At 32.1% G+C, this 12,292-nt stretch overlaps 1 protein-coding gene across 2 annotated transcripts in view; it reads right to left on the reverse strand.

Moving 5' to 3' along the window:
- LOC143044516 (extracellular serine/threonine protein kinase FAM20C-like) overlaps nucleotides 1-12,292 on the reverse strand; it is a 45,052-nt gene that overhangs the window by 19,137 nt on the left and 13,623 nt on the right. Inside the window, exon 2 of one of the 2 annotated variants that reach the window (XM_076216572.1) lies at nucleotides 9,974-10,675. In XM_076216572.1, the coding sequence (XP_076072687.1) occupies nucleotides 9,974-10,464 (491 nt within the window). In that variant the 5' untranslated portion in view covers nucleotides 10,465-10,675. Of the gene's footprint in view, nucleotides 1-9,973; nucleotides 10,862-12,292 lie in introns of those variants that run through there. The other variant, XM_076216571.1, reaches the window with a different exon arrangement.

Consider the following 12,292-nt stretch of genomic DNA (forward strand, 5'->3'; position numbering starts at 1 on the left):
ATAACTAATCTATTTGTCTGTTGAACTAGGTTACTTCGAAATGAGGGTAGTTTACCTTCCCTGATAATGACTTCACCGTTCAGCTAACAAGCAAGCTAACTAAAGATATTATCTTTGCTTACACACTCAATGAAATCGGCTGTAATCCATATATACTATATATAAATAAAATTGTTTTGCTTTCAGTTTTATGTTTATATGTTTGTTATACATAATAAGATGATATGATAAGACTGTCAATGAGACAACTCTCCACCAGAGACCAAATGACCTGGAAATTAACAACTATTGGTCATTATGATTGACACAATTGTGGACATGATCTACATGACAATACAGTATTTGTTATTTATTATATCAAGATGTGACCCCAGTTCAACATAGAAAAATTACAACCTCAGATGACAATTAATCCCTAAATTTAGCGATATATACAATGTAGATAACTTTACAGCTAATTTCCTAATGCATGTATAGCAAGACTTTGTTTAGCTTGCTTGCTTTGTTTGTCTATAATGCAATTATAATTATATTATATAATTGGGATAAAGTCCTATCTTTAAATATAATATATACAGGTTAAAATATGCCTATATGTATTGTTTGAAGATGTCAATGTTAATTACAAAGCTGGAATTAACGTTTAAACAAACAGAGCAACCAAGCCTACCAAAGTTTTATTTTACAAGCGTTTGGAAATTAGCTGTAAAATCATGGATAGTGTTGATTCTATTGATAATCCTTGCTCATTTCTTTCTTTCGATATTTGCCAAATGAGTTTTCTTTGGAAGATAATAGCTTTTATGTTTATATACTTACATCAAGCTAGACTTTTAGATACTTTCAATTTCTTAAAACTTAACATATTTCACTACGGAGTACATGTATATCTAAATCCATATACTAGTATTTAATACTATACATTTATTAGCATATGTGTACCAAGAAGTAGTTCTTGGTGAGTCTTTAACCAGAGCTCATATTAAAAAAAAATTCCTTAGATGTGTGTAGCACGTGAGACACTCTCAATAAACTCGACTGATGTTTTAGTTGTTTAAGGTCCAGCGACGAATATTTCATGCATTTTCAGGAAGAACCACTTTCAATATATCAATAAGTGTAAACTCATCTTGCTACTCGCAAGGATGAATTTACAGACACAAACTATCGCTTCTTTGCTTTCTTTCGATTAAATATTATACGTAGTCGTTGGGGTGTAGATGGGGTTTAAGATGTTCAAAATATAGGATCAACAGAAAGATGGAGAAATATAGGCCACAAAATTAAAAAAAAAAGATAATAATGGAATATGTGCTGATAGAAGTACAGGACAAAATTATAAACACAGAAAAATGGCCTTACAGCCGATTGCATTGAATGTGTAGCCAAAGTTAATATCTCTGGTTAGCTTGCTTGCTTGCTGAACCGTGTTCAAAGTCATTATTAGTGGAGGTAAACTACCCTCCTTTAAGAGTAGACTAGTCCAACATAAAACCAATCTAACTGTCTGTTGGACTAGGCTACTTCGAAAGGAGGGTAGTATATCTGACCTAATAATGACTTCACGGTTCAGCTAACAAGCAAGCTAACCAAAGATATTACCTTTGCCTACAATATCAATGAAATCGGCTGTAAAATAAAGAAAACAGAAAAGAAGAACTTCACCGTCCCGACCCCCTAATTCAGACCCTCGTAGATACGTAGATGATAGTTCGATACGTGAATGATAATTATTGCAGTTGTAAGCTGATTAAATTTTCCCATGCATATCAAATCTATTTTCATTGCATGTTGTGTGGTAAACTTTGCACCAAACGACAGATACGTCACAATATTTCTCGTCTGCTGAATTCACAGTTAACTGATTGGCATATGTTTTAAATATATGATTGATATACGTGATAAACAATGTAATAATTTCTTATTTCTACAGTAATTTATGCTATTGAACATACATAATTATACCATTATTACCACGTGTTACATAGGTTTTTTAGAACTATCCGAGTTTGAAGTTGTAACAGCTACATGTACCTTTCAGACAATGGCATATAAAAATACACCTGCTGTCCAAAAAGTGCTCCCACGTGCAAACGAGTCCATGCCAAGCTGTTGACCAAATATGAAGTCATTCTGTTCAGTGGTACATTTTGTACCTGTGAAAAGTGGTGTGGAAATGTTTGTTCGGCGACGGGACATACGAGGAAGGACAAGGTGAATGCAATATAGTTACATGTATACTCACTCCAAGAGTATGAATATAGTTAAAAGTACTGGCATTTATAGGAAGTTGATTCTACCAATGTGACCAATCATACCCGTTGTTATGTTAATACGAATAATCCATTGATTGGTTGATTGATTGATTGATTGATTGAATCGTTGATTCATGGATTGATTGAGAAAATTGATAATTACATACTCGGTCCAAATGCATGGGAACAACATGCATAATTTTAAAACCATATTAAATAGTACCAGCCTCAAACTGAATCTAATTAACCTATATTAATCTATAGAAACCGACAATACATTTTTTTTTCTATCATTAATTTTTTATTTGACTAAAACGATTTTTATTCTTTCACACTCTGTTCCGACGGCTGTTGTCTTACTTTGAAGATTTATAATCAGACGAATTATTTGTTTAGTTTTTATAACATTGTTTGCTCATTCAAATGTAATATTTGATTATTTAACAGAATTATGTGTTTATGACACGGAAACTGTTGTGATTCATTAAATATAAAATAGCGATCAGATCAAATACTAGTACTAGTATTTGATTTGTATAGCAAAACAAACATATGACTTTGAATTTCAATGTAAAAATTATAGGTCACAGACCCGCAGCCAGGAATTTCCAAAGGGGGGTTATTTTGCCTCAAAAACTCGACTTTAACAGTCACAATTCGAAATGAACGTTGACTTTAACAGTCATTATTTGTTGTAAAGGGGGGTTCGGACCCGAACCCCTCCTGGCTACGGGTATGGGTCACGGCCTTGATGTGAAAGATTTATATACATATTATGCACTTTAAGATGATGACCGATTCATTCAATAGCATTCAAGGCAGAAGGAAGCCGCAACCACCCCCCCCCCCCCCCCCAAAAAAAATATTCCCCTTGGATCCCCAATGGAAGGTATACTTTTTTCTTTTTTGTCCCTTAATTATCTGACAAAAAGGTATATAGAGTCACTATCATATGATTCAACAAGATATTCACAATGGATCAATATTTAAGTAATGTTCTCATTGGAATTGGAGCGTTTAAAACTAAAAGGTGCTTGAAATCAAAAGGTCTCTGTAAGGACAATATAAGTTATTTGGGAGCCGAAATAAATTTCTTGGCCTAAATATTATAGACTTGTTTAGTAAAGTGTCCTTTATTGTTTGAAAGATGTTAACTCATATTTGATTTTACCCGAAGTGTGGACATTAATTTAATTGTGCTTCCTCTGAGATAAGCGTCACATTAGTTCTTTAATTGAAGAAAAACAGTGTTAGGGGAGATAACTCTTACAAAGTTAAGTATTCGGTTAAGCAGGGTCACCCTGAATTTTGAAAGCGCATAAACTTAATTGTACTTCCTCTTAGATAAGCGTCACATTAGTTACAATCTAATTACACTGATGTTTATGTAATCCCTGATAATGTGTTGCCATTTTCAATAATAATGTTATATTCTCGTGTCTGTCTTTCTCTCGTTTAGAAACATGTTTCACATTTTGTTTTGTAAGTGACAGACCCTGCACTAGTTTACCGCGTATTCTAAATTAACACTTGACCTCTTCACATAACGGGTCAATAACAAAAAAAACACTGATAATTCAAAAAGCCTCAAATTTGCAAACATTTGATACTAAGAGGGCTTCAAGACTTAGAGCCAAAGGTGAAACCTGTTTAGCGACACGATTCCAACAAGATTTTGAGTGCTTTGATTTGTTTTAAATCAACCGTCTCAAGTATCAGTACGAAATTAGCCCTTAAATAAACAACCATTTGACTAAAAATACCAATAATCTCTAAGTAAATGCTTCAAAGTACCAAAGAAGATCAAGTGTTTAAAACCTGTAAAAATGTTAATACTTGTATACTTGTTCACCAGCTGTCTGCAAAAATCTTCAGACTATAGATAAAATGTCAACACTTCAAAAAATACAAAGAATTGAGAAAATATTATCAAACAGCATTTAAACCTCCTGTCTTTTCAGATAGTATTACACAGCACGTCGTAAGCCAAAACATATGTCAGCTTGTTCTTCAATCGAACCATCAAACCATGGTTGCTCTGTTGTTTAATTGGGAAATCAACGCTTTACTTTGCTGTATATCTTAACTATTTATTTATGGACTCGTCGAGTATTATTATGAGTGTGTTTTATGCAATATAATGTCCTTTGAAGTGGCAATATAAAATGAACTTTTCATTTATGAAATATAATAAATGTCTGGTTTATTTGTGTTTTTACAAGAATTATGTATTTTGTATTCAAATAAAAATGCAAGCAGATCATATCGGAAAAAGTATTAAGCAATTTCTTTCACAATTTTCAAAAACAGCTGGTACTATTTAAAACATGGACGCAATGGAAATATGTTTAATTTTCAAAGACTCTATTGTTTGATCGGTGGTAGGCAAGGAGTTGCCCTTTATAGGCTTTATATGTTTGATCGGCTATCAACATGCAGTTGTTACGTGCATACTTTTTTTAACTCCCAGAATGTTCTTAAATTGTATACGATGTAATGAAATTAATTGATAAAAAGGCTGTGCAATTGAAACTGTGCAAATGCACTAAACGAATGTTGTTATACGTCATGCAGATCGATTTGTGCGTCAATTATGTAATTTGCGTTGCTCCTCCTTGCTTCATTTTTCTATACCCATATCAGAACTGCACTAAGAATTTTAGTATATAGAAAACAACCTTCATTAATTAAAATGACACGAAGCTTGGCTGCAAAAGGGGAAATCATACAATTTTCAAGTCATCATTAACTAATAATAAAAATATAATTTATAGTTCAGGCTATCCATGAAAAATGTCGGATCGTTTGCGTTGATTTTGATGCATTATTGCTAACTGAACAACAGCACCTACACTAGCTTCAGGCCCTAATGACACATTGTTTAAATTATAATGTTCAAAGAATGTGGACTGTAAGCTTTAAAATGTGTTACAGTTACCATTTACATGTATTTACAATGACGCTTGTGTATACAAGGACAGTTTTACCTTACACAACTAAAGAATGAGCAGGCATGAGGCAGTTTGATTTGGGGGGAGGGGTATCATGTATGGCTAAAATTGGGTTCAAGCAGTCAAAAATCAAAGAATGTTTTACATGCATATTTTCTGGACAAAGAGGCGGGGAAACGCCTCCTCTATCAATACAAATGTTACAAGTAAATCTTTTCTGAGGGTTTCAAGGGTACTAAGATCAATCACATACCCATTAAGATTACTTAACCCGAACAATCCAGTCGTTATATCTAGCCCACTACGATCACTCTACAAGGAACAGTTTTGAATAGAGGGCGCTAAAGATTATTATAATCCGAAAGATCTAGGTTGTTGATTTAAATTATGAATAGAATAGTTAAATGCTAGATAATATCATTGATCTTTGTGAAAATAAATTTACAGATTTGTTGCCGGGTACTAACGAAATGTTATATACATCCTCCCATTCTAAATATAGAAAAACACACATACATGTATTAAGATAACGACGGTTTACGAATTGTACCTAGGCTAGTCCAAAAGATAATTATATCGTCAGATCATATGTTTTAATACGTCATTTGTATTCGAATTATGCATGCTTTTTCAAAATGAATTGTCACAATGGATTTTTAGTATCCAGACAACCCATGAGACGAGGATATGTTTCATGATGTTTCCATGTCTCCTAGGAGAAAATATAGAGTGTGAATAAAGGCAGAAAGAATGATTCCCTTGAAAGCACTGGCGACGATTATCCGTAAACGATCAAATTATTACTATTACTTCCAAGACTAATTGCAGTAGTGTATTTCCGAAAAACAATGAACAATAATACTGTTGCATGCACCCATTCCGGAAATACATATAGTTAATATTTCATATGGTTACTTTTTTGTGGGTAATCGTAGCCAGTGCCTTTCTTTAAACTATTGTGCTTAGTCTTTACATTGGGAAATGTCTAGACGTCAACAGTTCTTAACCAAGTATGTTCAAACAAGTTGTTTGGTAGACATGAAAACATCGGGTTTTTATGGAGGAAGGAAACACAAATATTGATTTGTTTTTCCTTGTCTTAGAATCTTAAAGGAAACTTGAACAGCAAAATATTAATAAAACGTGAACGGCGAGAATATTTTCTCTCTTCTCCAGATTTCTTTATCCCTTATTTTCTTCTCGTTTAAGTTGTATTCTTGTATACAGCTTATTGAAAGACAGAAAATGGACGACTTTTTTCATTTAAAGGATCTATGTTAGCCAGAAAACTCTTAAATTGATTTTTGAAAACATCATTTGAGAAAAAAACAATTCGTTTGTGTTATCTGTCTTTATTCCTCCTATACCTTCTCTTCCTTCAATGCAAACATCAGTCCTTCATTCCAATTGGTCAACATTACAGAAATTGCTAGGTTACGTTATTGTTTCGCGTGTTCTCCTCGTCGATATGCGTGAAATATTTGCGACTGGATATAAAGCTAAAATTAATTATTCAATCGTTCTTTGATAATTAAAAACAAACACTTGTATTCTTCTATAGTTCTGTTATAAGATGCAACAACAATATATCATGCACGTGGTCATTGGCGAGTAAATCAGTCATGTTTATATATAATATTTTACATTCAAATCTCCGATCTGTTTACAATTTTTCAGAAAACCAAACAACTGAAGAGAAATATTTTTGATGGAGTTTTTCTTGGTACTAATTTGAAGAAAAAAGTCATGTCTAGATCTACTTTCAATGCAGTATTACGTCAGACGTTGAAACATCAATGATCATTGAGCAACAATGTTTGATAATGTTTCCTTTACACTAGTTCCCACTTTATCATATTGCTATACATTCGGGTTTCTGATTACCGTTCGGGTATACTCTGCTCCGTTGATATTACATAAAACACTTCTTTATATTCGTAATAATGCATGGTGTATTAATCCATGCATTGAAAGTACTTCAAATAGTCGATGATTTAAAAGGAAGAATTTCACTATAATTTTCCGGTTTAGTAATTTTCAATATAATTATATTTATTAATATTGGGAGGTGAAGAAATGAGTACATAATTTAAATAAACAATAAGTTTATGTGGCAAGACGACACGATTGAAACACTTGTTTTAATGTTACTAGCACGGTTTTCCATAATGACATTTTCAAGTTTCCATAATTTCAATATAATTACTAATTTTTCATTTATGCACTGTGAGCATAAAGTTATGAAATAGAGTATTGTATTGCTTCATATTTATATGATGCACATATCCCAAAAAAAACATGAAGGAAAATGTGTCTACAACTGAGGGTCGTTGAACAACCTTTAACAATGGGGGGGAAACCCCCATATTGTATGTATGGTAAACTACATGTATATAGGATCCGATCTTGCTCGCTCGAAACCAACAGATTTCGAAAAAAAAATGCATGATTATTTTCGGACTTTCGTAATCAACGCGCCATGTTCTTTTTTTTTTAAACAAATATGGGCACAGAGAACGAGAATGAAAGAGGTCTAAAGAGTTTAACATCAAATAAATATTCAAGTAGCTTAAATTAATTATGCACAATCGTGACATCCATACGTATAAGAATAAATGCAAAGTATATTTAAAGTCTAATTAATTGTTTTTAAAATCATAATTTATTCAGAAACATTTTTTCGAACAAATTATAACTAAAAGTAATTTCATTACTGTGTGTAACGATACATTATAGTAAAGACTTTTTTGTAACATAATTTATGCATTGCAACAACAGTCACCCAACCTTGGGGCATTGTAACAACGTGTAACATACTTATTGTTATTTACTTAAGAAAAACGGTAGAACATTAATACAAAATAACATGTACAAAAGTGACATGATTAATTTGTACAATTATATAGTCAAATAAGATATAAACGGAAAATGCTGTTAATGATTAACTGTACATGTATCTAGTTAATTTTTAATGGTATTTTCTTTGTTTTTTTATGAAGACAGAATATATATCTTCTACAAAAATTCAATTTGTTTTCGAATTACGCATTCTTCCAGAATTCATTCATCTGTATTTGTCAAGCATGCGAAGTTTCTTGTTATTTTTTTTTTTTTTGTTCTTCTTTGTGTGTGTGCTTTTTTTATTTCATCATTTTATTCGCTAATTCACACCCATATGAGTCAAGCAAAACACAAAATATAACATAATATTAACACATCAGTCAAGAAATACAAGTAAATACATAAAACAAAAACATATTTATGATCATGTAACTTTTGATAGACATGGACCTCATTTTCGAGCTGTTTCTTGCACGACGTCACTTTAAATACTTTTATTAATTATCAATAAAAAAGATATAAATTGTATTTAAGACAAATGGTATGTATTGCCGGTCAATGTATCTTTTATTTTATTTTTGACTTTTACATTTAAATGCAAGGGTCGTTTGCACACATATGGAGGTGTCCCACTTTTTAAAGGCGGATTTGGGGGGGAAGGGAAGAGGATATCAAGATGCTCTATCTTTAATTATCTGCGTGTCGTGTTTTGTGGACTATTAATAGGTCTTCGTCGTTTTTCCCATATATCTATAAATATTTGATAAACTGTTTTGTAAATACACATATTGTGTAGTAGAAAAATCATGTAAATGTATCAATGTGATAAATGTGAAAATCAGTCCTTCAAGTTAATTTTCTACATTTGACAATGCCTGTACCAAGTCAGGAATATGACAGTTCTTGTCCATTCGTTTTTGAAGCGTTTTATTATTTGATTTTGCCATGTGATTATGGACTTTCCGAATTGATTTTCCTCTAAGTTCATTATTTTTGTGATTTTACTTTTCATTACATTTATCACACATGCATGTAATAATTGTACCTTACAGTTTTGTTTTATATAGATAATTGTTCTCTATTACTATGTAACTACAGTTTTATGAGAAACATTGTCATTCATTAGATAGTCTTTTCTCTGTTTTTCTTACGGCAATGGTTTTGTTCAGTGTTTATTTACTGCCTCTTAAAAATTGACATCTTGACCCCTTTTTGACCGTCCCGTCCCTGCACCGGTCCTACTATTTTAAAGGTCCAATACTCAAGACATATTTTCAGCCTGTAAATTGGACCAGATCGAACAACTGAGGAGTTTACCATTACACATACAGCATAAGTACGACCATTGCTGTCTATATAACTTGAATAGTGCTATTAATTGTATCCAACTTCAGGTAGGTTGACTGCTTTAGGGATTATCTACATGTAATTAAATCTCATTTTGTAGTCTGACGCAGAAGCAGGTGTGTTAACTATAGTGACGATATATTTTTATGATTCCGTTTGCAATAGTCATAATCTGTAAAAATCTATTTCATTTTACATGTTTTATTTTCAGATCAAACATGACTGACCAAGGTGTTTTAAATAAATGTAGCACGTGTTTGGATTTAGTCTTTACACTGAAACCATATGCTGGACAATGAAAAAGTTTCATCTGATTTGAATGAGAAAATAAAATGGTAATTAATAAAATATGGCTTGCCATGGGGCGAGCATACATTTTATGTTTCAGAACATGTGTAGATACACATCTCAAAATGCTCTACATGCCCAAATACTCAGATAATTTAAACGTTTAATTATTAAATGGAAAGTGAGATATAAATCAAATATGAAAATAAGTGGCTGATATTACGCATAGGGAGGAAGGAAACGCAAGTGCGATGCTATTTTGTATAAATAAAGTAACAATATATAGCTTACCCTTCATATGTCCGGTATGCTGAGAGATATTTTCCTTTTTTGATACTATCGCTGTAATTTTCTATTAATTGTTTGTACGACATTTTCCTTAGTTTCTCAAAATTGTAGATTTCTTTATTTATGGACTGTAACTTTTTTAAAAGATAGTCTACATCTTTATCTGTATAATTTACAAAATTAGATGATGGATAGAATTGGAGTGGTTGAACATTATTCCGGAATCCACCGACTGGCCTTCCTTGGAATCCACGAACTAAATTAGGGTCCCCCTTTTCGGGACTAAAATCATCGCTGGTGTAGTTACTTTTGTTCAGCCGTTTTCGAATTGCTGACATGTGTGCAGTATTTTCTCCATAATTCATATACCTTCCACTATTAGTTAATCTAAAAGAACTAACTTTTACTTGGGGTAGTGCTTGTAGAAGAAAAACTACACTACACACGAACAAAGTTGTAATCCCACCAAATAATACACGTTGCTTCCACTTCATAATATATTCAATAAATAACTATACAATTTTACATCCATATCTATAAACTTGAATCACATTTTAAATTCCACAAGATTTTTCAGCTTGTGTACTCTCCCATACTTTCCACGCATTTGAATCCAACGTTGACTACAACTAGATTGTCAGTGAAATTGACATCGGTGATCATTCAAGTAACTGTCAGTCAACCAAGTGTTGTATATATTATACTCTGAAATAACAAAAAAAAATCCAGGTATGTGATTATTTATATCACTTTAATCAGTGTACATAACGGTATGGTATCACACTTGTTTATAAATCTTTCAAAAGTAGCCACTAAGCGCGCAGATTCAGTTGCTTGTAATGTATTAGGTTTAGTTTTGATTGGCAGGTGTTTATTTCAAAACAATTGATACGCACAGGTTAATTGTTAACCTACCTGGTTTGTGTTGGGTTTGTTGACAGTTTAATCATGCGAAAACAACTTTACCTGAAACCTTACCTGAAGTTATAATGGACTTCTTCAATCAACCGATAATAATCATATTCATAATTTATTGTTTGTGTGGTATAATGGCTATTCCCGGGGTACAACATGGTCTATTTACAAATAATTATGTAAGGGTAATTGATGTCTTTTTATTTGTTAAGAATGCACTAAAAATAGAAAATCAATATGTTCATAGGTAACTATACTTATTAAACTTTAAACTTTAAATAATATCTGTTTTAAACTTTTAAACTGATTTTGATTGATATTGATTTTTGTTTGTTTGTTAAACCTCCAGTAGCAAATATTTCACGGACAATAAGCTGATCAGTTTTGCAGAATATTAACAATAATACAACTTCATTGTTCAATTAATTGACAACTCTTGAATTTTATAAAGTTTACTAGAACACTCCCGCGAAATCGCGGGCATTCAGAGCGTAGTTGAAAGTATGTAAAGTGTTGTTGGAAGAATTATGTAAAAAATTTTTAGCAAAAGTATCATAAGTCAAAGGTTATTGGGGACAGGAAAATGTGTTTTTTTTTATCCCTCCTCCTTTATTTCCAAAATTCCCAATTTTGGTTTTCTATCAATTTCAATATGAACATAATACATTTAGTGGGGAATTTCAGCAAAAATATCATAAGTCATAGGTTATTGGCGACAGGAAAATGTTTTTTTTTATATCCCTCCTCCTTTATTTCCAAAATTCCCAATTTTTGGTTTTCTATCAATTTCAATATGAACATAATACATTGAGTATGTTCTGAACATTTAAGTAAGGAACCTGTAATTCAGTGGTTGTCGTTTGTTTATGTGTTACATATTTGTTTTTCGTTCATTTTTTGTACATGAATAAGGCCGCTATAGTTTTCTGGTTTGGATTGTGTTACCTTGTCAGTTCGGGGCCTTTTAAAGCTGAGTATGCGGTATGGGCTTTGCTCGTTGTTGAAGGTCGTACGTTGACCTATAGTTGTTAATTTCTGTGTCATTTTGGTCTCTTGTGGAGAGTTGTCTCAACATGGCTATCATACCACATCTTCTTTTATTGTAATCAATGAATTCTGTAAAAGATTTAATAACTGGAGAATTTCAGAAAAGGTATCAAAAGTTCACTTGAATAATTTTAGGGCTTATCTGTATATAATGAACATTCATTACTATATAAATATAGTGTATTTACTTTCAATTTTAAGTTTACTAATCGATCCATGGTGGTCATTGATGTAGTATACAGACCCTCTCTATTTAATAAACTATGTGACCGCCGTGGATACCATGGTGGTCATTGATATAGTATACAGACCCTCTCTATTTAATAAACTATGTGACCGCCGTGGATAGTAAACTTGAAA

Source organism: Mytilus galloprovincialis, chromosome 9 (genome assembly GCF_965363235.1).
Source record: "Mytilus galloprovincialis chromosome 9, xbMytGall1.hap1.1, whole genome shotgun sequence".
In the NCBI taxonomy this organism is placed as follows: Eukaryota; Metazoa; Mollusca; class Bivalvia; order Mytilida; family Mytilidae; genus Mytilus; species Mytilus galloprovincialis.